At 37.1% G+C, this 25,978-nt stretch overlaps 3 protein-coding genes across 3 annotated transcripts; 1 reads left to right on the top strand and 2 right to left on the bottom strand.

Annotated features, from left to right (window-relative positions):
* The first annotated feature begins 265 nt into the window (after positions 1 to 265).
* LOC112045375 (protein wingless) lies at positions 266 to 10,149 on the top strand. The gene is made up of 8 exons (XM_024081530.2): positions 266 to 420; positions 805 to 952; positions 2,288 to 2,408; positions 4,224 to 4,381; positions 4,781 to 4,888; positions 6,422 to 6,568; positions 7,114 to 7,241; positions 7,591 to 10,149. Exons 2-8 carry the CDS (start codon positions 929 to 931, stop codon positions 7,790 to 7,792), a joined length of 888 nt encoding a protein of 295 aa, XP_023937298.1. The 5' UTR covers positions 266 to 420; positions 805 to 928; the 3' UTR covers positions 7,793 to 10,149.
* A 1,067-nt stretch (positions 10,150 to 11,216) lies between these two features.
* Positions 11,217 to 15,864, bottom strand: LOC112045383 (chitin deacetylase 8-like). Its single transcript, XM_024081543.2, has 6 exons — positions 15,690 to 15,864; positions 14,138 to 14,450; positions 13,559 to 13,826; positions 13,182 to 13,362; positions 12,116 to 12,253; positions 11,217 to 11,291 (listed from the first exon to the last, which is right to left on the bottom strand). Exons 1-6 carry the CDS (start codon positions 15,855 to 15,857, stop codon positions 11,217 to 11,219), a joined length of 1,143 nt encoding a protein of 380 aa, XP_023937311.2. The 5' UTR covers positions 15,858 to 15,864.
* Positions 15,865 to 19,558: 3,694 nt separating this feature from the next.
* Positions 19,559 to 25,978, bottom strand: LOC128198652 (chitin deacetylase 8-like). Its single transcript, XM_052885010.1, has 6 exons — positions 25,814 to 25,978; positions 23,760 to 24,072; positions 22,989 to 23,256; positions 21,849 to 22,035; positions 20,631 to 20,768; positions 19,559 to 19,633 (listed from the first exon to the last, which is right to left on the bottom strand). Exons 1-6 carry the CDS (start codon positions 25,976 to 25,978, stop codon positions 19,559 to 19,561), a joined length of 1,146 nt encoding a protein of 381 aa, XP_052740970.1.

The following is a 25,978-nucleotide window of genomic DNA, read 5'->3' as shown; positions in this document are numbered from 1 at the left end:
CCTCTCATGTTTGCAATTAAAACGAAAAACCGAGCGGAATATACATACGCGTCCTGCCAAAGACAAAAAGAGACAGCGCGCCTCATTTACCCGAGCACTTTTTATTTCCACTTGCACTCAAGGGAGGTCGTCGGCCAATCAACGTACTGTGGCGCGCCCGTTCCCATTGGCCGGTTTGAATAGAGAATTTTTTTAAAGAACAAAAGCGGAGGGTAGGTAATAGCGAGTTTTGTTTTCTTCGAGTGGCATTTCGCACTCGAGTGCCAGAGTTCGTACGGAGCGGACGTCTCGAGACTAATTACCTTAGCTTACATGCATTGTTTACGAGGGTGCTCTCACTAAGCTCACTTCATTTGAATTGTCAGACGATGATGTTTAACATTGTTATTTATAGTATGGAACTCGTTCTCGGTTCTTGAGGTGGGTGGAATTTCAGAGCAAGCAAATTAGCTATGTTTATTTCACTAACAATTATCCTGTCTCCCATATTTGCCGAGAGCCGGGATGGGTGTTTGCTTTCATTCAAGTATAACAAGATACATTCCACTTATGGAGGTATCTCATCTCATCATTTACTATGCAAATTATGTTTATTTTAATTTCTCTTTATTACGGTTTCGTATTTGGTTTACCTTAATTGAAATAATAATGCTGATTACTGTCTTCTTGTAGAATCAGGTTTGTAATGCTATTTATATTAAAGTGACTTTATAAGTTACATAAAACTGCTCGTATAGTACCTTTGTAGGCTTCTGAGGGCTCTATTTAATGCAAGAGACTTAATATTTTTTTCGTTTGTTCCAGGAATTTAGCAGCACCGAATAGGCCTGTACAATCGTCTAACACCTCTGTGGAAACCTTTACAATACTGCACAAAGAAAGCTGCCATAGATTAGAGTATCTCGTCGAACGACAAAAGCAATTATGTATGCTTTCTGATAAAATGGTACAGGTGAGCTGATTTATCTTTTATTGAAAAACTTCCATTAACTTATAAACTAACTTATAAATTGAAGTCGATCGGCGTCATATGAAAAACAATTTAAAATATGACGATTGAATTTCGCTAATTAAATTGGTTGACTTAAGTTAAAAAAATGTTTTAACATTGCATTCGAAAACATATTCTCTGAAATAATTATCTCATTTAAAGCTTTATTAAAAGTACATTTACATATAAAAGTAACAAATGTAAAAAGTAAATTTAAAACAGTAAAAATCGAAACGGCTCATCAAATAGCAATTAACTGAAATGACGCTCTTGAAATAAAATCTTTATGTACAAGAAGATTTTTATTCAAGATGGCAAACGAGATAAAATTCCAATGTACATTATGCTCTTAATGGAATATTCGTTTCGATTTTACATTAATTGAGTAATCGAATACAGATTAACAATAATTTGTATTCTAGTTCAGCTTCAGTTTACATCTTTACATTGTATTGGTTATAAAGACAAAGAATTTATTTGTTTTACCATTTTAGTTTAGATTAGTTATTATTACTGTCTGTTTATCTTTTCCTGTCTCTACTTATTACATTAATTACAGTCAAGTGAACGTAAAATAATGGATAATTTCATACTTGTAGTATATGATCATTTGATCTAGTACAAGTTTAAAATGAACTCATCTAAAATGTTTCTGTACATGATTATTAGGACGTATACAATGCCCTAGATTAACTTTCTTTCCCCTAAGTACTAAATTGATGATCGGAAATTGAATCAGGGGCCTCTTGATCATATTTAGAGAACCCGCATCTCTTAGCCAAATATTAATACGTCAGGACGTTGATCTTCGATACAATGATATAAAGCATATATCTAAAAAAAGTGTATTAAAATTTGCATAACACTAACCTATTTTATTTGTATTAAGACAAGAAGTTAACTAGTAGACGCTTGTGAATTTGTCTAAAAAATAAAAGATATGCTGCCAGAAAATATTTAACTTACTGATTAGGTGTCGTTACGATTTACTTATATCAATATGAGTAGATATACCATTACGTTTATTTATCTATACTAATATTATAATGCTGAAGAGTTTGTTTGTTTGTTTGTTTGTTTGATTGAACGCGCTAATCTCAGGAACTACTGGTCCGATTTGAAAAATTCTTTCAGTGTTAGATAGCCCATTTATCGAGGAAGGCTATAGGCTATATATTATCCCCGTATTCCCACGGGAATGGGAACCACGCGGGTAAAACCGCGCGGTGTCAGCTAGTTTATACATAAAGATGTAATTGAGTTTCATTATATATATTTTTGATTTTTTTGTATCAGGTGATACAAACAGGAGCGCAACAGGCAATTGATGAATGTCAGCATCAATTTCGGAATAGCCGTTGGAACTGTAGTACCGTCGACAATTCCACTGATATATTCGGCGGAGTGCTAAAATTTAGTAAGTAGTATTTCATTTCAACTTAGATTTTCGTCAAAGGCAAATTCAAATTCAATTCAGTCTCTCTTGTTACACTTGAACAGTTACAAATAAACCGAAAGTACAAAATTAACGATTAACGGTAAACAGAGTTATAAGCTTTGCAATTGCGAGCCATAAAATTTAAAATTTCCGCTCACATTATACATATTCAAAGCGAGCCGTAAATACTTAAACAATTATCGCTTGCAATCCTCACCTCAACGGTGATCCCAGTTCAAAGGATGGTGTTAAGTGAACGCCACATGCCCTTTGATGTTGGCGAACTCTCTGAACAGTCTCGTTCGTCATAGCTGTTTATATACCAATCTGAATGCAAGTAAGCCTAATTTTGGACTTGACGAGCATGTTAACGTGCGTACCGATGCTATTGTAAGAACTATTAGCACTTAAGTTGTTTTCAATGTAGGCTAGTATTTTCAAGGAATTCAAATTCAAAATTCAGTTGAAGACGTATTAAAACAAACTTGGTTTTCTTACGCTATTTAGAAACATGAAAACATCTAAAAGAATTAAACAAAATGTTATGATTAGAACATGCAGGTTTTGAACAATGCAAAAATTATACATTTGTAAATAATTAAAATGTAAACTAAGCCCACCACCTGTCTACGCCAGGTATCCAAATAAATTGATCTAAACAATATGTAATCCATTGTTATCATGTCAAAGTATGATGTGATATAAACATCCGACGCTAGCTATAATTTCATTTTAGTTGATTGTTTTACACATAGATTCTAAACGATATTATTTTTAATTGCTTTATTTAGATGTCATATGTTTGATTATAATGAGAGCCTGGTATAATAATCCAGACCTACGTGACCCTTGAAACCTTCCAAACCCACCAATATATTTCATGGTTGTCTTAGCTATGGTAGAAGCATGAGCTAAGAATCTTCCAGTTTTTATTTTACAGACTCTGAGACCATTGTTATATTTTAAGCAAAAAGTGTGAAACTTTAAACAACTGATCAATGCAATCACTAAAGTCAGTTGTTTGTTTTAAAGGCGCCTTATGAACTATGTTTCGTGTCAGACATATGGGATAGCCCACTTCAAGATTGTGTTCAAGGAATTTCTTCTCTTCATGTATCTTGTTTATTTTCAAATGTCGATTACTGGGATCACGTGTGTACTTGTTGACGGAGTTGCTCAGTTTGTTTAACGTATCCCACTGGTAGCATGACCAGTGTTGTTTGACCCATAGTGCTTTATACATAATCACGGAAGTTAGCTTATTTGCCACCCAATTTCGACATTGTACGGATCTTTGTTTTTGGGTATTCCAAATACAGTCGGTCAGTGAACTATTTTTTTTTTTTTTTTGGAGCTCAAATTTTAATACTAGAATATTAGGTATGTCGAAGTCTATTTACTTTGGATATAAAAAAGCGTTTGACAGTTTTACAGCTAATTAAGATTGTATTTTTTAGTAAACGCTCCTTTAGCTTTAAGACAGAAATGTGCTGTCATGTCGAAATCTATTTATGCGGCCTTCCCCTAATTACAATATTTGTGTCTAGGGTAGTGTTTATCTTTATCTTTATTTATAGTATAAAAGCGAAAAGTCACTCATCACGCAACGTCGATAACCACTTGACGTACAAAGACAAAATTTGGCTGCTGCAGCAGCAGTAGGTATAGTTTATTGTTAGGAGACGTCCGCTAAGAACGGAATTTTCAAAAAACCTTAATTAACGAGATCGTGGGCGGACAAACGACGCTAGTTAATAACAGTTTGTAGTGAGTTATATTCTTCGTGTGTTACAGAATCTCGCGAGTCTGCATTCGTCCACGCTCTGTCAGCAGCAGCATTGGCTCACACAGTTGCTCGCGCGTGCAGTCGGGGCGAACTAAACGAGTGTTCCTGTGACGCTCGTGTTAGAAAGCGAACGCCGCGGCATTGGCAGTGGGGTGGTTGTTCTGAGGTAAATTATTATGGTCATCATCATCATTATACGAATGATTAAGTACCAGCCTTTTCTTGATTAAGTAGTGGTTTAGCAACCCATGATGTTTCTATGCAGACTTATGGGTCTATTTGATGTCTGGCTTCGTATCAGACGTTTGTAAATAATGATTGGGAGTGGCAGTTTAATGTGCTTTAAGAGACACTCGAGCGTAACACCACCATCATCACCAAAAAAGTTGTTATTTACAATGTCTTGAAAGAAAAACCTGAAATACCCTTGGTAATTATCATTCATGACATATCATAACGTGACTTCAAAAGTGCTTGTAAACTACGCATAATTGAATTAAATGTGTTTTAATTTGATTTGATTTAACTGATGAACGTAATGCGTAATTTCAAACATTAATTTCAGGATATAAGATATGGAGAAAAGTTCAGTCGTGACTTTGTAGATGCTAAAGAAGACAAGGATAATGATGAAGGTCTCATGAACTTACATAACAATGAAGCTGGCCGCAGAGTAAGTCGTGCTATTTTTGTTTACTGTTGAATAGTATTAGTCCACCTGGTGGAATTATATCAATATCGGTGCTTTGCAGTGCGGATTTGCTTTTCAAGGCTTGGAATCCCTACGTTCGGAAATTGTCACACTTACGAAAGAAGCTTACAAATTACTTCTTACTACGGGTGCAGTATACGTAAAATAGTCGTCGTTAGAATCATTTAATTTATAAATCGTTAATAGTGCCCTTTAGAATCAAAATCATGCTCCATAAGGAGCTTGTGTACAACAAGCTGCCAGCTACAAGCATATTCGTGTCTGGTTTGCTACGTAATTTAAAAATGGTGGTCCAGGCATATTTGAAGGCAGTTTGATTTGAACTTCTTTACGCACGCTTGATTTGGGGAGTAAGTTGGTGAATGAGTTACGGAAAGTGTAATCGAAATGACATGTCGTTAAGTTTTAAAGCGCCATCTGTAGTAACACTACTAAATTACGAAACAATACGAGTAAGCCCAGCGCCGATTTAATCTTTTTACGGCATAATTAAGAACTAACTAGTAGGAGCTTGTGAAGTAAAGCAAGTTTGACACGAGAGATGGCGCTACTAATCACATTTGTTTTTTACCGACTGCCTAGAAGGGCTATGTGCACGTATGTTGTATGTAAGTAATATATTCTTTATTACTTATATACTTATATGTATTTAATTTATTTAGATTCGTGTTGATAACTCGAGTGTTCTTAGATAGGTGAAATTAAAAAACGACGACTATGAGACCCTATAGAGTCGAGGTGAAAAAAATGGGTATTAAACTGCAATATGGGTATCAAATTAAAGAGCGCATCGTGACGATTTTATTATGATATATCATGAACATTATTCTTTCAACAATAGAAAGCCAAGTTATTATTTCAGTGTAACGAAGTAATGTTAGATTAGAGCCTCAATAGTTCAACGGTACCAGTAAGAGCGGTCGACTCATCACCGAGGGGTGGTTGTTCACTCCCCGCCCCGTAGGTCTATTGTCGTGTCCACTCCTAATACAATCGTTCCGGACTAGTTGGAGGGGAATGAGTCATATTTAAAAAAAAAGATATGGCAAATATTCTTTTTCTATACTATCTATACTAATATTATAAAGAGGAAAACTTTGTTTGTATGTTTGTTTGTTTGTTTGTTTGATTGTAATGAATAGGCTCAAAAACTAGTGGACCGATTTTAAAAATTCTGTCACCATTCGCAAGCTACATTATCCACAAGTAACATAGGCTACATTTTATTTTGAAAAAAAATAGGGCTCCGTAAAATATTTGGGTTTTTCGGACACAAGGTGTAAAAAATCAACCAGAAAAGTAGGGTAGGGGTAGGTAGGAGTAGGGTAGGGGTAGGGGTAGGCTAGGGGTAGGGTATGGGTAGGGTAGAGGTAGGGTAGGGGTAGGATAGGGGTACTTGAAAGTTTACATCGAGTTTCACGCGGACGAAGTCGCGGGCGTCGGCTAGTAAAAAAATAAAAATGTAGTATTGGCAAGTGTTTGTGTACGTTGCAGGCAGTCCGCGGCAGGATGCAGCGCGTGTGCAAATGCCACGGCATGTCGGGCTCGTGCTCCGTGCGCGTGTGCTGGCGCCGCCTGCCGCAGCTGCGGCTGGTGGGCGACGTGCTGAGCACCAGATACGAGGGCGCCTCTCATGTTAAGGTTACTATGTCATATTACGTATATAGATATTGTCACAAGAAAACAAAGTAAGTACGCTGAAATGCTCAGAGTCTAAACGATTTGGAGAAATAAAAGAAACAGACCGGACAGAAAGAAAGAATGAACTAATACTAAAGAAAGTAGGCCAAGATGCTCCAAGTTATTATGATTTGGAGGTAGAAAAAAGAGAACAGCCAGGAAAAAGATTCAAGGTAGTTCAGCATGAGGAAATGCAGAATCAGTGTTGCCTGGCTAGCAACGGGATGGTATTTATTTTCTTAGGGAAAAAATTAACCCAGGAGAATAAAAATATAGTAGAGAGTATACATAGATGGCAGAGATTGTCCAATTGCCTTTTATCTGCGCAGAACTGAACTCTGCGAAGTGAATCTTATTATTGCTTTAGCTCAGGATATTAACATAAAGTGACAAGAACGAGTGTTATGTTAGTCTTTTTAGTAAAAATCCAATTAAAAATATTCTTGGCATAAAAGCAGTTGTTAAAGTAAAAATGTTTACTAAGAGTTTAAATTATTAATTTTCAGGTTGTAGAGAGGAAGAGAGGCAAGAATATAAGAAAACTGCGACCGCTGCATCCTGATATAAAGAAACCGAACAAAACCGATCTAGTCTATCTCGAGGACTCTCCCGATTACTGTGAACCGAACGACGAGTAAGTAGAAATCAGTATTGAACTGCATGAAAGTAAAATTAACAAAAGCAATTTCACATTAGCTTAATTTGTTTGTTGACTCTTCAACATGGACGGACATAAGAGGAGAGGAAGGCCAAAGAAGAGATGGTTGGATTGTGTGAAAGAGGACATGTGTGTAAAAGGAGTGAATGATGAGTTGACGAGTAATAGAGACGAATGGAAAAGATTCACATATTTTTCCGATTTTTTTGAGTGGGATAAGGGTAAGGAGATGGTGACTCTTCAACATTTATGTCAATGGCGCGATGCTTTTGTTAAATTGTTGATATATTTCAATAAATTTTATAAATTAGTATTTTTTTTCTAGGTTAGGGATATTAGGCACGCGAGGCAGAACTTGTAATAGGACGTCGGCTGGTTTGGACGGGTGTCGATTGCTTTGCTGCGGTCGCGGGTACCAGACCCGAGTGCGGGACCATGAAGAGAAATGCAGATGCCGATTCGTTTGGTGTTGTCGGGTGCATTGCGAAATATGTAGATCCAAACGTGATCACCACGTGTGCAATTGAAAAAGACTTTGTTTTTACCTGTTAATTTAACACACGTGCAGTAAAGGGATGAATGATTTTATTGATTATAAAGATGAACATTTTTTGTAAATGATTTACGTGAAGTTATATGTTTGATTTAAAATTACCACAATTTGTATTTTATCAGAAGATTGATTTTATGAAAAAACACAAGGTTATTTTTCAAAAGAATTAAATTCAAATGTTCTTAATGATATTGTATTTATATCAGTAAGAACTTTTAATGGTACGGAGTAAAGTATTAAGTACAGTTTCAAACATGAAAAGGTATCGATGTACTTAATAATCATAATGCTTAAAAAAGTAACTCATCTAATTAATGATTCATTTTAATTAATATTAACTGATGGCAATGTTAACGTATATTCATTAAAAGTGTTAATTGTTTATGAAGTACTTACACGATTTCCTCAAATATAAATGCTTCATGCGACTCACCAATTACAAAATACGGACTGATATGTTTAGTTACTTATATTTTTAAGTATGTTTCTCTGATTGTAAGCTTTAAAAAATTTTACAGTATTACCAACTAATTTATTTTACTTTAATGTAAATATTACAAGCAAATTTGTAAATACCATTTTCGTTATTAGGTTATTTTATTTATCAGTACAAAAAGAACGATGAAACTCATTCTAATTGATTGAAATAGTAGAAAGTGTAATATTTTGCCAATGGTCGTTTTTCTCAAATTTTTCTTTGTTTTACTTTATTATTTTGTTTGACTTGAAATAAGCAGTAACTTAAAATTTCCTGCCTTGACTTATTAGCAACTTTAATGTGAAGTTAAGAATTCTGAATAAATTCTTGGCAATATATTACTTTATTCTCTAACGCACTGTATCATCGATTGTAAATAGTCACTGTGTACTTAATGTACTTATTAGAGTTAAGTTATTTTTACGTTCTACCTCAGAAACGAAATCTTTTTAACCAGCTTCGACGATTTTACTCGTAAGGGAGGAGTAAGCTCGATTAGTTTTAGTGTCATTTGTTGATTGTAAATAAACATAATCGGATTAAGCTAGTAATTTATTAAATTAGATTGTGATAGCTTTATACATTCTAAGAACTTAACCCCACTGGAAACATTTAGTATTTCGTAATTTCAAAATTCTTTCCATATCTATAGTTTTCCGTAGGTTTAACCGTTGTAAATACTCCATAGTGAATAGTTGTTGTATATCGTGCATTAACTTTAATTAAAGCTATCTATCATTGGGTGCCGTCTGTGCAATAAGTTACTGTGTTGTCAAAAGCACAGAGTGTTCCCCGAGGTACTATTATGGCGCCTAACTGTATCTTGTATTCGAAATACACTTTTTTATCACATCAGCACATTGTTGATGAATTTTACTATCTTATTATAGTACTGATAACCCTGATTCTGATAATCCTTATTTTAAAATAATCAACTAATGTAACTACAAATTTTAAATACCCAAGTCGTACCATTAATATAATTATCTAAAATGAATTCAATTATAATTTACCTATAATATTACAAAAAGATAAAAAACAGCTAACGCTTTCCACATATGTAATTAATTCGTTTTTAAAATTAATATCGCATTTTGTCCATTTTAAATTATTAATATAATAATTATAATATTAGATATTAAATGATTTCCATCGACTCAAGAGAGGTTCATACCAAATGTTAATGTTATTTAGATAAGAATATAAACGTGTGCAATCGGCATAATGCATCAAGTCAAACAAGAGTCATGGCACGTCATATCAACTTGGATAAGGATCGTCTTCTTCTTCCAGGGAAGAAGAAGAAGAAGAAGAAGGGATCGTTAATGTATCACTTGCATTGTATCAATGTAGCCTTACACATCGCCTCGTCGTCGGCCTAGGAATTAGGATGCATTGACGTATCTTGTAAGTAAAGAATACATATTGTCGACCAATAGCAGTGCAATCATAAATATAGCTGTCTCTTTCGCCCCATCGCAATGAAAGAGCAGCAGCTCCGATATGTCGATTCCGGTGTGGTAGTAATATAGCGTCAAAGCTGAATGATGGCGAGGTTAGGGGATTGCATTCCATTTCGACTAGTGCTCGTTGCAGTAAGGAGTTTCATACAGAGAGTCATAAACGACCCGAGTATCAGATATCGATTCTTTTTCAAGTGGATGTGCGCTATGACCTTCAAAATAAATCGTTAAAATAATTTAAATAGTTGAAAGTCACGGTACGAATAATGCACGTCCATAGTGCGATATTGTCAACACCTAATAAATGTAATAGCTTAATCATTTTTGGATATGGAATAGTTACTATTTGATGTAAAAGGCATACAATAAATGTATCATAAAGGAATCAAAGTGTTTTTCATTTATATTATATTAATTTATAGATGTTTTATAGTTCTGATGGTGCCTGCATGGTATTGAACTTTGTTGAGTTTTAATAAATTACTTTTTTGTGTTTATTTTTTGTTGTGTATTTGTAATATAAATGTAATGTTGCTGTGTAGTTGCCAATGGACGTTGGGGTCCCTAGGTGCTGGCGACCCCGCACTAGAAAGCGCAGTGTTGGTCGACCCGTCACCAGGTGGACTGACGACATTAAGCGAGTCGCAGCGAGTCGCTGGATACAGGCAGCTCAGGATCGTGATGTTTGGATGTCCCAATAGAAGGCTTATGTTTTGCAGTGGACGTCCATTGTCTGATATGAATATGATGATGATGCAAATACACGTAACGCTTATAAACAATATAAAACTTCGTCTAGCTATGAAAATATTATTAGAAGATCCGTTTTTTTTCCATTTTCACCGATTGTTTTTAGTAGTAGAGTTACATATCGTTGTGTTAGCTCGTTCGGGGAAGTACTTTGTGCTTACATCTACCGTCTATAGCTTGGAAAATTCGTTCATAACATAGTCCGCGAGGGCCGGGAGGGGTAGCGATGCCCCGCGAGCTCGACTTTAATCCGCGCAGTCCTTTCCCCCCGTCGCCCGCATATCATGGGGGTGTCATCAACGAACTTGCGAAGCTATAGAACTGTATTTCGATCAGCCTGTCTACTACGTATCTCGTACGATTCAAATCATGAACCTCTACAGCCTTTTACATCGTATTTTAGTTTTTGCGATCATCTATTACTTTTGCCGCCTTCGCCATACTAACCTAACTGCCTTATTTATAAACATGGATTAGGATTTAAACCTGATCAAGTGAACTTTAAACAATTGTGATAAGGTCTACTTTACTTTATGAGACTATTGAAGTTTAAATCTTAATCCGTGATTAGGAATATGGGATTATTAACTTTGCTCCAATATAAGTTATTTTGGTGTGTTTTGAACTAGAGATATTTTTGGATTTTTAAAAAAATATATATTTTAATTACATTCATTCGTATTTCATAGTCGTTCGTAAGTATTGATTCACAGTCCGAGTGGATTATTCACCCACGGGTAACTTCGAGGGCACCTGCTGCAGACTCGCATATAGTATCGTTTCTGAAAAAAAGGCAAATTTTCATAATACTATATTAAAAGATAATTTTAATTTACTTTTAATAGTTAGCTTATTTCCTTTTAATAGTTATTGTAACGAACGTCTCTTTACATTCGCATCCAACTTATATTTTACTTATATATTTGTAACTGATTTTTTCTGTTAAAAATAACTGTGACTAGTTCAAATAGAAATATAATCTTTTAATCAGGGTTTCTCAAACTTTCGGCTCCACGAACCCCTCTTAAAATTTCCAAGTGACAACCAACCCCTTACTAGGGCAGGGGTTCATTAGCAAGAAAATAATTGATTAGACTGTTGAAGAAAATAAGGTTTTTACTTGAATAAAAGGTAACACATAAAGTACCAAAAGAAATGTCTTTATAATAATGATGATGATGATGATGGGTGATGGGTGTGCTTGTTTCTTGTCACAAATGGATTCTATATTAGGAGTAATTATGAAAAATTTTAACCTTAATTCTGACTCGGTTTCAGTTATCAAGCCACCATTACGTAAATTTTGTCGCGAACCCCCTGCCGTCAAATGGCGAACTGGTTTCCAAAAGAGGGTTCGCGTTACCCCTCTTTTAGAAACCCTGCCTTAAATTAATTTGAAGGAATGATTTTTTTATTTACAAGTTAGCCCTTGACTACAATCTCACGATGGTAAGTGTTGATGCAATCTAAGATGGAAGCGGGCTGAATTGATAGGAGGAGGTTGAAAATCCACACCCCTTTCAGTTTCCGTCCGTGGAATTTTACGAGAGGGCGGACTAAGTTGGGGTCGTTCGCTAGTCTAATTTAAAAACTCAAAGAAGCGTACCTCTGTGTCTGCGCTGAAGAGACCTGGACAGATCGTAGGGCGGCACGCTGCTGGGGTGGTGCGTCTGCAGTCCTTCTTAACATATTCGTTGACTGGAATTGGATTCTTTACCCAATCTATTACTTCGTTCGCGTTCACCTAAAATTACAATCAATATTATTCTGTTTGTTAATGAAGTTCAACTTCATCCCATTGGCTAGTGCAGTTACGCAAGCAACCAATTGACTATCGCCTATACCGTTCCACCGTTATATAATCTATAATCTTTTTAATTTGAGATAAAAATATCTTAGAAATAGTCGAAAAACATCTTGACGTGATTTGAAGCAGTTCAAAAAAGTTTTGAGGTCCTGGGCTACTCAGTAGCAGCCCGGTCGACAGTGTTACGCGCCTCGGAGAACACTCGCCACGTTAATCGAGTAATTTTTTGCGGCGATTTTGTTGTTAACATATCTAATAGTATGAGGCCGTTGGAGTGGACTAATTCGTTACCTGGTATTGTAGATATTAATCAAATATTATCAGTAATTCATATTAAAACATGTGTGATGACTTCATTATTCTTATCGATGAAAGTAGTACAAAGAATACCTACCCTAAGAATTAAAATAAATTGCATCATATTTTCTAAAGCCCAAGCACCTACCATAAATAAGCAGAGTAAGCCACAAAGTTTACATCTTTAGCAAGGCGATGTGATGTCACGAACGATGTGTTGGCGACTAGAATAAGATTTCTCATTGTAAAAAAATACTATGGTCAAAATTCCACAGTTGCCTACCTTATTTACCCACTAGCTGACGCCGCGCGGTTTCACCCGCGTGGTTTCTGTTCCCGTAGGAATACGGGGATAATATATAGCCTTTAGCCTTCCTCGATAAATAGGCTGTCTAACACTGAAATAATTTTTCAAATCGGACCAGTAGTTCTTGAGATTAGCGCGTTTAACCCAACAAAGAAACAAACTCTTAAGCTTTTTAATATTAGTACAGATATGGTAGCTATGCATGGGTGACATGAAACTTTTATAACGAAGCTATCTGGCTGTCACGTGTCATAAACTCACCATAAATACGTCATTAATGTTGTTGAGGACATCAAGAAACCGTTCAATAGCTCTCCACACATGTGGCCTAGGCCTGATGAACGCCTCGTGGATGTAAAACCCGAAGGGTGCGCGGTTGCCGAAGTAGTGCTTTTGGAAGTTCTTGAAAAAGAACTGGAACCATTCATCTTCGGTATCCGGTCTAAAAAAATCTTAACTTTCAACCTTAAACTCAATCATTAAGATTGAATTTGCTCTGAATTTGGGATATTGAATATTGGACTATATTTAAAGACCTTTAGGTATAATTTTCTTTACCAATAATTCTAAAACTGTCAAAGCAAAATTGGCCAGTTTTTAAGTGAATATTCAAAAATACCTACTGTATCAATACTTACGTATGGAAACAGGCATCGACCATAGAGCAGGGGAATCCCCCTAAATCCGTCCAAGTAATCATAGGGATCACCCAAGGTCCGGGAATACTTGCGGTAGGACAAGGCCCGACGACGCAATCTTGCGTAGATTCAAAGTCCAGGGTATAAGGCCACATACCCGGATCGGTGAATCTAGTAGTTGGCCAGGACGAATCGTACGTGATACCCGCACTTTGCATCATTTTAAAAGTATTGTTTCCACTCATTTGCAAAAATGGACTGCGGACTCCTAAAATAAACAGAGTCAATACAAATCAGTTACAAGTCAAGAACTTATTGTCCTAGGACGTATTTAATTTTTTTTTATATAAAAAAATTCTCATGTCAAATCTCACTTCTTGTTACGCGTTTTGTTCTGGAAGTGATAACTTCCTATGGTGGTGTGAACCGCTGCGTAACGTAACGCATTACTTCACGAACACTCTGTCTGGCTTCTCTTTCTTTCACGCGTACGGCAGTTAGTTATTAGATCGGTCGAGCGTTCCGAGACGCACACTTTCTTTTTGTTACACTTGATAAATCTAACGAAAATAAACTAACCATGTATTGTGTTAGCTGGAATATTTGCGAAAAACGCAATTTGTTGTTTCTGATCTCCGATCTCGCGCATCAATTCCTCGTAACTGGCATATCGCCAGAAGTCTTGCGGTATTCTGTGTGAGATGGAGTGTAGGGCGATCTCGAAGCCTTGGTTGTATAGCTCGTTGACCATGATATAGTCTGTGTACTCGTGGTGCATGAAGAAAGTGACCCCAATGGGGCATTTGTTTGCATTCGTACGTCTATAGATTATTGAACGGTAGGTCTGTGTGTTGAGCTCGGTGATCGCATCGTCGAATGTTAATAGGACGAACTGAAATGAAAAAAAAAGGTTTAACGCAAACTTTAAAATATTAAACAGTGTATATAAATTCAATATGAAACATGGTTTACTTTTGAATTTTATTAGACGAGGCTTTTGGTGTCGTATTAGTTATTTTTCGGATAAAAACTTAACAATTAGTCTCTTATGAATCAACTATAACTTAGAACTTAGAACATACTTTTTTATTCTTTTCAAATTAGCTCTTTGCAACAATCTCACCTGATGATGCAATCCAAGACGAATTCGGGTTAACTTGCCAAGTGTAGTATTGAAATCCACACTCTTTTCGATTTATACACGACATCGTACCGGAACGCTAAATCGCTTTTCGGTACGTCGTTGCCGGTAGGGTGGCAACTAATCACGGTCGGAGTCTCCCACCAGCCAAAAACATTTTTAATATTATCAGAGATGAGTGCGACGTAAAAGATAAACTGTTGTCAACGTAAAGTAACGAGTAGGTTATGTTCCGAAAAACTTTCCCAATTGTTAATCATCATTATTAAATTAGACAGACTTTCAAACACCACTGTTTTTGCCGACTGTATCTAGCGACACTTTGTTTGATGTCGTCAAGCCACGTTGTGAGGATCAAACAACTTTGCGCTTTCTTTGTTTGAATGAAATGAGATTGTTCTTATCGTTCTTTAAATGCGGCAAGCATGTTTGTCTAATAAACAGAACTTTTGCGAATGCGATTGTATCCTTAATACGCTTGCATATCTTTGATACGCACGCTGACATGACGACCGACTCGCTCAATTACCCTCTGAATGATTCAAAGAATTCTTATGAGGCCAACTCGTCAGTGCGGGCGGTAACAGAATAACTATATATCTAACTCTATCGTGAATTCTTTAAAGCTTTTCTACTAAAAAAGCCTAAAAGAAGTCCCTGCTCGTTAAAGAACATGGTAAATCGCTCAATATCATATGTACCAACTTACATAGCAGAACCATATTCGCGCAAGAACTTGCATTTGACATTTCCTCGAACAGTGTGCCTAGTGTGAGTTTTCAATATTTTATACTGTTACTATCGCGTTAACATAAAGGCGAATATATATGGAATTGAAACAGTTGTGCAGTAGTGCAACTAGATGGCGCTGTTTCAATTCCTTAGAAATTCGCGGTAACGTTAACGCGGTAGTAACAGCTTCAAATTGCTACTAGGCCCTCAGTTTTATGATAGCTTAATAAACTATGAAATGTTTGTTATTAGTATTACCTGTGGGGTATTTCTAGGTTCTAGATTTCCTGGTATATCCTGACTCGAGCACCTGCAGTCGGGAGCTTTGCATAAATCCGCGTCACAAGGTTCTGCCAAGGGTAGTTCATCTTCGGCATAAGCGAGAGCAAATATTGCCACTAAAAATACCACAACCACCGATCTCATATTGCCCTAGTACTTCGATCGGCAAATGCTGGACACAAAGGAAATATGTGATATTTATTAATTATTCTAATCAATATCGACATCCGTTGATTAAATCGTTAATTGAGTTTATGTGGTATTGTATCTAATCAGTACTTTGTGTCCTTTGAGTAGGTAGGTTATTATTTATTTATTTATTTATTTATTCTTTATTTGTACACCACAAAATAAGTAAAAACAAATAACAAGACAGAAAAAAGCAATAAATTATTGTATTCCGAATCTGTTAATATAATGATTATCACCAGTCCATTTATATCGGCTGCTACAGGGTTAGGCCCTCCTTCATGAAGAAGGATATGGAGCTTAAATCCACCATGCTGTTTTAATGGAGGTTGGCGGGCATAGGGTAGTACTCTTTAACTCTTTAACTCTCAGATGCAGGTGACAATGACAGGAACCATTTATTTGTTCTCCGAAACAATTTTTTAAATTTAATAAAATGCTATCTAATTATTTTATACTATGGGTATCACAAAATTTTGATCACGTAAGCTTGGCAAATTCGTTCGTAACACGCCCGATAGCGATGCCCTGCGCGCTCGACTTCATACCCGCGCAGTCCTTTCCCCCCGTCGTCCGCATATCATGTCATCAACGAACTTGCCAAGCTATAGCTTAACTTTTGTAACTTTAGGCGTCATTGTCATTATCAGAGATACCTAGATGGGTAGGTAGATCACAAAGAGTTTCAATATCTACTTATTTTTAAAACAATTATCACATACGAGGAAATAATGATAAGATTAATGAGTAATCTATCGATCTGCATCTATTAACGGGGTTTTTACAGCACGTTACTTACACTATTGTGTGTTCTGTGACATTGCCTAGGGTATAGATTAGGTAGCAGTTAGGTAATCTATGATCCCAAGTCAGATCGACTTTCATCGGTCTGCTTCATGATTATCAGCTTATTTTAGCAGCCCACTACAGGGCCAAGCCTCCCTCCTCATAGGGTCATAGGATAGAGGATATGGGGTTTAGACCCACAACGCTGCTCCAATGCGGTTACGCGGGACTTGTTTAGTGGATGAGAATCATATTTTATTAACCGACTTCAAAAAAGGTTCTCAATTCAACGTGTGTTTTTCCATGTTTGTTACCTCATAACTTTGTTATTTCTGAACCAATTTTTTTCCAGATTTCTATATTTCCAGATTGATCCCATTAAAATTTCACAAAAATTGTTGAGTAGTTTTGCGTTAAAATCAAAGTAAATGAAATAAGTCAACGATATTGCCCATAGTGTGGCGATTACGATGCTAGGACACACAAATCGGTCATAAGGCGGTGCCAAAAGGACAAAATGAACTTAAAGAGCCTATTTGGCATAGCACCGCCTTCCAACCGATCAATAGAAAGGATCGTACGATGTTTTTTTTCGCTTTATTGAGTACTTACTTGTAATGTTTCTTTGAAGTCTATCAAATTTTTTTGTTAAAAAGATTTTGTAATAAAATAAGTTACTCAATTTTTACGAACCTTGAATAATATAACTGTTAATACAAATTATACACTCGCAGCTTACGCACGCCTTTGACGATCAATTATTCTCACATTTTTGCAGCACCCACGACTATGACTGAACGTGTATTGGTGCGTGCATGACAGCTCGACTTTTAAAACGTCTTCACTGCCGTTTGCGCAGCAGAAACGTGAGAATAATTGACCGATAGGCGGACTTTACAGTAGAAATTGGCAGGAGTCGTAACGGAACGAAAAAGTGTTAAACTGTACATATAAATACATACCTAGAATTTATGTATGTGTTAGGCTCAGACCAATTATAGAAGGACCTGTATCGCACTCATAGTAAGGAACAAAATTGTCTGTCACTTTCTGAGGAAAACGAGCTTAGATTTGGTATATATCTTATACTAAACTAGAAGTTTTTGCCCGTTTTTTACACAATTCAATTACACAAAAAGGTATTTTTACGGAGCTCTTTAACCGAAGAACACGATTACAACTATTTAACATCGATTCTATAGAGACAGTTTTTATAATCGCATTAGATCGTTGATCATATAGTTTGACAGAAAAGTAACGTCTAGCGAGGCAGGTTCTATACAATAATTGGTCTGAGGTGTTAGGGCTCCCGCACACGGGCCGCCGGCCACAACCACAAAACGCCGCTACCGGCATATTTCCAGTAGTTTTCATACATTTTATAAGGACTCGCCGCACACAGGTGACGCCGGTGGCCGCCACATGCTACAATCGTCGTTGCTCGCTTCTTGTGGCCCGCACCGGCCACTAAACGCTGACACAAAACGCCGAAACACGCCACTCGCGCGATTATGATACTGCATGTATGGGTGAAACAAGTAGCAGCCACCGACCACAAGTGTCGACCACCGGCCACAAGTAGCTGCCGCGCGCTTCAGCTACTTTTGTCGCCCCTTCTTGCTTCTTGTAGTGGCGTTTGTGACTGTCACGTGCGACTCGTGGCACTTGGTGTCGATTATTACACGTAAACCATACGAATTCATTTATTTTTATTCATACGATTAGTCGTACGACTAGCTAAAGGAAGTGACTATTTACACGTATACCGTACGAATTCATTTATTTGGCTGATATCAGGCTGATATTGATGACTACAATACTATTTTCCACTAAGTTAATAAGTTTCCATTATTATTTTTAGCATTCGATTATTATTATCAATCAAACAATTGCTTCTAATGAATTAATTGATAACCCCTATTGTGTGGTTCTACTAGATAATCGGTAACCTACGTCATTGTAGATTGTTGACAAGATTTACGCTTAATTTTTTTAGGATTCCGTAATATGTCCAAAAAAAACGGAACCTACTAGAGACCAGGTGAAGTTTTACTAAATCTGGTACACATTTCAATTACTGACTCAAACTAAGAGGTATTGCGTAAAAAGATGAATTGATTCAGAATATGGGGGATACTTTTATGGGAAAATGGAAAATTAAAAAAATATAAACTGCAAGAGGCATTGAGTGAAAAATATCGAACGATAAAGCTTGTTGTGACGATCACAAACATATTGTTTTGTAATTTATAAATAAATACTTTCGAAATTTTGAAAAAATCTTCAAAACTAATGAACCTTCAATTTTGGCCAATTATCCACTAACATTGGTTTTATGCTAATGAATAACGGGAAAGTCTAAAATAATTCCAAGCTCATAAAAGAACATCATAAATGAAAGAATTTTTCAAGTCGGACAAGTAGTTCCTGAGATTAGCGCGTTCAATCAAACAAACAAACAAACTCTTCAGCTTTATAATATTAGTATAGATAATGAGGTACTGTAGTGACGTTGCTATTTTCATCAATAAGTTTAATGAATATACTTCTCCTCCAAATTGGTCATAAAGACTGTGTTCAGACTTAGAAGTGGTTAATAACTAGTATCTAATCTGTGGTAGGTACGACAATATTTTTTTCAAAATCGGTTCAGATCCAAAGATTACCCCCTACAAACTTTACCTCATTATAATATTAGTATCTATAAAGACATAAGCTTAGGAGATGGAGCTGCTTTCCTACTAACCTATGGGGAAAATAATATGACTCAGAATTCTTCAAACAATTTCTATAATTCGGAAGATTTATTTATTTATAAATTAAATATTTGACAAATCAACATAAATAAGTAATTTCTGTATATCTTATGTTTACAGTCCAAGAGGGTTGTTAATCCAGGGGTAGACGCGCGGGCAAGTACTGCACACTTGCATGTAGTAGTTTTTCTGTAAATATAATAATTGTTAGTAAAATGGTAAAGTATAACAAAGCAAAATATATTAAAAACCGAGGGAATCATTCGCAATTATTGAATATCACTATTTATTAACTTTCAATGCTTCGGAGTTTTATTTTTCTTCTTCTACAAGTTAGCCCTTGACTACAATTTCACCTGATGGTAATTGATGAAGTAATCTAAGATAGAAGCGGGCTAACTTGTTAGGAGTAGGACGAAATCCACATTCCTTTCGGTTTCTATACGACATCGTATCGTAGATCGCTTGGCGGTACACGTCTTTGTCGGTAGGGTGGTAACTAGCCACGGCCGAAACCTCCCACTAGCCAGACCTGGATCAATTAAGAAAACCTCAATCGACCCAGCCGGGGATCGAACCTTTATCTTGTAAAGCCACCGGGCATACAACTGTGCCACGGAGGCCGTCAAAAAGTGGGAAATTACCCACACAAACGTCCGTGGGTAATAAACTTCCCAGTTTACATATACCGACAAACGACTGTGGATGTGTGTACCCAAAGAGAGTTGCTACGGCAGTTTTGCAAAATTAAACTCTAACCTGTAAGCATCATCATCATATCAGCCGATGGACGTCCACTGGCATAGGCCTTTTGTAGGGACTTCCAAACATCACGATACTGAGCCACCTGCATCCAGCGAATCCCTGCGACTCGCTTGATGTGGTCATTCCACCTGGTGGGGGGTCGACCAACATTGCGCTTACTAGGGGTCGCCATTCCAGCACCTTGGGACCCCAACGGCCATCGGCTCTTCGAACTATGTGCCCCGCCCATTGCCACTTCAGCTTCGCAACTCGTTGAGCTATGTCGGTGACTTTGGTTCTTCTGCGGATCTCCTCATTTCTGATTCGATCACGCAGAGACACTCCTAACAAAGCTCGTTCCATCGCCCGCTGTGTGACTCTGAGCCTTCTTACGAAGTCCATAGTTAACGTGTAATAAATAAAATAAAATATTGTATCATACATCTGCGGTAGGAGCGCGCAGAGGTCCGCAGAAATTGGCACCGCACTGGGTCTGTAAACGGTTCTGGCATGGTCTCTGACGGTACACGTTTAGTGGCACAGGATTCTGCACCCAGTCGGTAACTTCCTTAGCGTTGACCTGAAATAAGTACATGTATTAGTACTCTGCCTTCGATTAGCATGGTGTAGGTTCGAATCCGGTCTGGACATGCATTTCCAATTTTTCAATTGTGTGCATTTAATAAAGGAGATGGTCCAAAATTGTAAGTAGCTCAGGATCAGTCATTGTACCCTGGCGGAAATAAAAGATAATATTTTTTTAACTATTTTTGATTATACAAATCTACGAATTTACTTTAATTCTTTCGAAATATTATTCATTCTCTCCCAAGAAATGCAACACTAATACGGGTAACAATGGCGGAAAGATGACGTTTTCAATGTCATGTCATAGTTGTCATGACATCGTTGGTCGTTTCAATTGTCATGTCATAGTTGCTCTAAGGGCGCCATCTTGATTTATCTCAAAAACTTGGGCTTTAATTTTATTTATTTCTTTTTATTTAATTAGATTTATTCACTTATTTAGATTTTTATAAACTCCTTGTATCTTTTAAATTTTAATGATACGGGGTACAAAAGTAGACCTGAAATGGACCATCTCCTTTGTTATCACGTGTCTCTAACGATGAAGGAAAAACATCGTGAGTAAACCTGCATACCATTCTTAATTCTCTTCATGTGTGAAGTCTGCCAATCCACATTGGGTTAGCGTGGTGGACTATCATTCTAAGAGGAGACTCGTCCTCGTGCTCAACTTGAGCCGAATATAGGTTAGTAATTATGATGATTAGTATCTAGTCATTTCTTGTTTGCAGGACAGACAACAGAGTATTTTATTACGATACATTGTTACGATTTATTGATACTAGCTAAAGTTGGGCATATTCTTCGAGAACCAATTTATGACTTACGATCATCCAGGACAAGCCAAAGAGTACGACATAGGAAACGAAAATCCTTCTTTCTCGCTAAAAAAACCTTCATAACTGTGTCAAAAAATAAAACCTACCTTCGATAGAAATGACACTTAAAATATAACAAATGATCAATGATATTAATTTTCTGATTACTTTTTTTTGATACTTCGTGCGAGTATACTTTAATTTAAATTTTTTGTACTATGTTATATTATTGTCATAAAAGTATGTATGCTTACCATGAACGCATCGTTGAGGTTGTTGACCACGTCTAAGAATCGCTCCAGTGCGAACCTTAGGCCAGGGTTGACGCGGACGAACCACTCATGGACGTAGAAACCGAAAGGCGAACGGTTTCCGAGATAATGCCTCTGGAAGTTCTGCATGATGAAATTGAACCAGCCTTCTTGATCTGCTCCGTGTGGGCTGATAAGAACGTAATTTATCATCAGCCTGTATTTATGGTCCTATTAAAGGCTCAGGCCTCCCTTTTAGGAGGGGGATATTATGGAGCTTAGACATACCAAGTTGCTCCAATTCGATTAGGCGAGCTTAGCGTGATTATTACTAATGTAATGATGTTGCAATGATGGATGATGTTTACTATTGTAACGGGGACTATCAAATATAAATGATGATGACCAGGACCATCGGCTTAATGTGAAAGAAAGAAAGAAAATACGTTTATTAAGTTTTAGTGTCACAAACAGTGCATCCTATTTTACATAATATATGACTGTCTGTGACAGCAAACTGAAATAGTTTACAGCTCAGCAATTAGCCGTTCATTGTAAAAAGTGATAACCAGAGTTTTTCAGCTGGGTGACGTCACAGTCAGTGATGCCACAGCCAGTGACCCAGGGCGTATCCAGGACTTCGTGATCCGAAGCTACGAAATGTAACCACTGTACCAACGAGTCGAAGTTATAGTACCTATTTAGCAACCCATAATGACAATTGAATTGACCTGGTTGGATACTTAGGTCGGTAATGATGGTTTTAATTTTACAAGAAAATCCTCAATGTCAATTCAGCAATATAAATTAAGAAAATAAATGTCGTTGTTGATGTTGATGTTGAAAACAAGGGCAATTTAAAAAATCTAACTTTTTAAAAGTGTTCACTTTTTAGTGTGTACCGGTTTTCAGTTGAAAAATTTGAAAGCAATTGTCGGATTTTATGGATAATTGACCACTTCAACCGGCTTGAAGGTAGCTGCTAAATGTTGGTGGCTGGAGACCTAGGTGTATGCACGTCACGACAAGAGGCCTAAGTCCAGCAATGGTCTGGCAACGGTGTCGGCTGATAATCATGATGAGAAAGTTGAAATTACCTATCATGATCATGCAACTAGTAATTATAGCAGATTAGTTACTTACTGGTGGAAGCAAGTGTCGACCATAGCGCAGGGAAGGCCTTGCAGATCAGTCCAGCTGTTCATCGGAATGACCCATGGACCAGGAATCGAAGCAGTTGGGCAAGGTGGGATTACACAGTCTTGAGTCGATCTAAAGTTGAGAGTGTAAGGCCATAGACCGGGATCTCTATAATCGTTGGTGGGCCAAGTTATGTCGTAAGTAAGTCCAGCACTGGCCATCATTTGGAAGGAAGCATTTCCAGCCATTTGGAGGAACGGCAATCGGACACCTGAAATGTAAAACATGTTATGTGCGAGTATTCTAAAATGAGCCTCAATAGCCCAATGGTAAGAGCGACATAGCAAACGAGGTAGCAAACGCATCCACGTTCGTAGTGTAGCACATCTCTGGTGGAAAAGCATCCTAAGAACCGGGCAGGGTATTAATATCATCATCATCAACCCATATTCGGCTCACTGCTGAGCTCGAGTCTCTTCTCAGAATGAGAAGGGTTAGTCAAACCACCACGCTGGCCCAATGCGGATTGGCAGACTTCACACACGCAGAAAATTAAGAAAATTCTCTGGTATACAGGTTTCCTCACGATGTTTTCCTTCACCGGTTGAGACACGTGATATTTAATTTCTTAAAATGCACATAATTGAAAAGTTGGAGGTGCCCCGGACTGTATTCGAACCTACGCCGGAATCGAAGGCAGAGGTCACAGCCACTGGGCTATCACAACTCAATGATGAGTAACCACGAATAAAAAAAAATAAAAATCTTATTTACCGTGGACAGAGTTAACGGGGATATTCGCGAAGTGGGCGATCTGACTTCTTTGGTCAGCAAACTCTCTCATCATGGTCGCGTAGTCGGCTTCCCTCCAATAATCGACTGATACTTGATGGGTGATGGAGTGGAGGGCGATTTCATGGCCAGCATTGTACAGCTCGTTGACCAGAGTGTAGTCGGTGTACTCGTGGGTCACGAAGAAGGTCGCCGCAGCGGGGCAGGTGTTGGAGTTGCGACGATTGCTCAGCAAGCTGCGGTACAGGACCATGTTGTTGACGTTGACTCCATCGTCGAAGGTGAGGATGACGAACTAAAATGAAATTTTAAAACATTGTATATTAATGCCCTATCCTTAGGATGCCTTTCCACCAGAGACATGCTACGCTACGTTGCTATAGATGCGTTTGATATCCACCAATCATATTCATTGGAGCATATCTGGTGCAGGATGCGTGCTATGGATGCGTGCTATGGATGCATGGTATTGGTACATCGCATACTCGTAGCTCGAACTTTATAGCGCATCTTCCTCGCCAGCTACATAGCTTAGTGTTGGTGGAAACGGTCACATATTTTCGTAGCGTAAATTTCACATCGTCACATCTCTGGTGGAAAAGCACCCTTAAGGTTGTATTTAGATGTAAATATTTTTTTATCCTGAATAAAATAAAAATAAATAATGACAAAACTGCATAAAAATAAATATTTATAAACGGGACAAGGACTATAGTTTAAAATGCCTTTATATTTAGGTAGGTATATTAAAAACATTAAAAAATTCAGTCTCTTGAAGTAATCGTCAAATTCAAAATTAAAACATCCCATACATTTCACAATGTCTCGAGAGTTTATGCCTTGTAAAGGACTCTATCCAACAGTCAAACGAAAGTTACTTTAGATGTACCTACTCGGAAGTTGAAGCTTTCTTTAAAAAGCTGAAATTATGTTCCAGTCATAGTAAGTTCATCTCGGAATATCGGAACCCAGCTGCATATTTTTTTTTGTATTTAAACTTGTATTTCGGAATACTAAAATTTGTCTCATAACTTACATATAACGAGAAAATGGTAAATAGGGAACGTCTATTAAAATGTGAGGACATATGTCACAAAAATGGATTTTTTGCAAATATTCCCATGGGGTTTTCGATATTTGTACCTACATATTATCACTATCGTAGAAAATAGAATTCCCTACAACTTTAGTTATTAAATTTTTTTATACGTTAAATCGGTTTCGAGGTAGAAAGCGTGCGGTAAGAGTATTTTGAAACAAGAGCTGTGTACGATATTGTTATTAAATATACAACTTTAAAACAAAAGTTGTAATTATATTACTTATTTAGCAAAAAAACCATATTATGTAGATTTTGAGACAAGTGTTAGAATTCCAAATACAAGTTTATACAAACATTCAGCTGAGTATTCCAAATCCAATATTCTTATCTAATTTAAAGTTCATAAATGAATCTAGAAACAATAACGGTTGACTCGATAGTTCTCTACTAAATGTATACTAATAAAGCTGAAGAGTTTTGTTTGTTTGTTGCTTGAACGCGCTAAACTCAGGAACTACTGGTCCGATTTGAAAAAAACTTTTAGTGTCAGATAGCCCATTTATCGAGAAGGTTTTGCGAATTTAGAGATTTATGTGCCGATTTTGACTGGGCTATACGTTATAGGAAAACATTAAAGGGCATTAGTGATATCATCTATGAATTATATTGATCTATGATCGGTTCCTGATTTCCAATGAATATTTTGGCATTGTAGATTTTAATCGTAACCATCATGAATTAGGGTATTTTTGCCCTAATTCATGATGGTTACGATTAAAATCTCAAATGGTTACGATTAAATAGTCAATAGGTAATACTAATTTGTATCATTGATGCTTATATAGATTTTTTAGGCTATATATTATCCCCGTATTCCTAAGGGATCGGAAAGCACGCAGTTGAAACCGCGCGGCATCAGCTAGTTTAAAATAACCTAGTTCAAGGAGGCGTACCTTACAAGCACCACTAGTATTAAAATGTAATATTAGCATACCTGAGGTGTGTTAGCGGCTGTAAAACCTCCAGGAACAGTTGTGTCCGTGCATCTGCAGTGTGGCAGAGAACACAGCGTGGGGTCGCAAGGTGCAGCATCCGGAAGGTCGGCCGCCAGTAAGGACCCCACCAACACAGCAGAAATCACAGCCAAGGCAAACTTCAT

Source organism: Bicyclus anynana, chromosome 2 (assembly GCF_947172395.1).
Source record: "Bicyclus anynana chromosome 2, ilBicAnyn1.1, whole genome shotgun sequence".
NCBI lineage: Eukaryota > Metazoa > Arthropoda > Insecta > Lepidoptera > Nymphalidae > Bicyclus > Bicyclus anynana.
This window is presented reverse-complemented; position numbering and strand designations above follow the sequence as displayed.

Excerpts from the sequence above, each read along its gene's own strand:
- LOC112045375 (XM_024081530.2), top strand. The coding sequence starts at position 929 with ATGCTTTCTGATAAAATGGTACAG. Across the intron at positions 4,382-4,780 it reads AGTGGGGTGGTTGTTCTGAG|GATATAAGATATGGAGAAAA; the intron begins GTAAATTATTAT and ends CATTAATTTCAG. Across the intron at positions 6,569-7,113 it reads AGGGCGCCTCTCATGTTAAG|GTTGTAGAGAGGAAGAGAGG; the intron begins GTTACTATGTCA and ends ATTAATTTTCAG.
- LOC112045383 (XM_024081543.2), bottom strand. The coding sequence starts at position 15,857 with ATGAGATCGGTGGTTGTGGTATTTTTAGTGGCAATATTTGCTCTCGCT. Across the intron at positions 13,363-13,558 it reads GTCGATGCCTGTTTCCATAC|ACCGGATACCGAAGATGAAT; the intron begins GTAAGTATTGAT and ends AGATTTTTTTAG. Across the intron at positions 12,254-13,181 it reads ACATTAATGACGTATTTATG|GTGAACGCGAACGAAGTAAT; the intron begins GTGAGTTTATGA and ends TTGTAATTTTAG.
- LOC128198652 (XM_052885010.1), bottom strand. The coding sequence starts at position 25,978 with ATGAAGTTTGCCTTGGCTGTGATTTCTGCTGTGTTGGTGGGGTCCTTA. Across the intron at positions 22,036-22,988 it reads GTCGACACTTGCTTCCACCA|CCCACACGGAGCAGATCAAG; the intron begins GTAAGTAACTAA and ends CGTTCTTATCAG. Across the intron at positions 19,634-20,630 it reads TGCGCGCTCCTACCGCAGAT|AAAAACTACTACATGCAAGT; the intron begins GTATGATACAAT and ends TTATATTTACAG.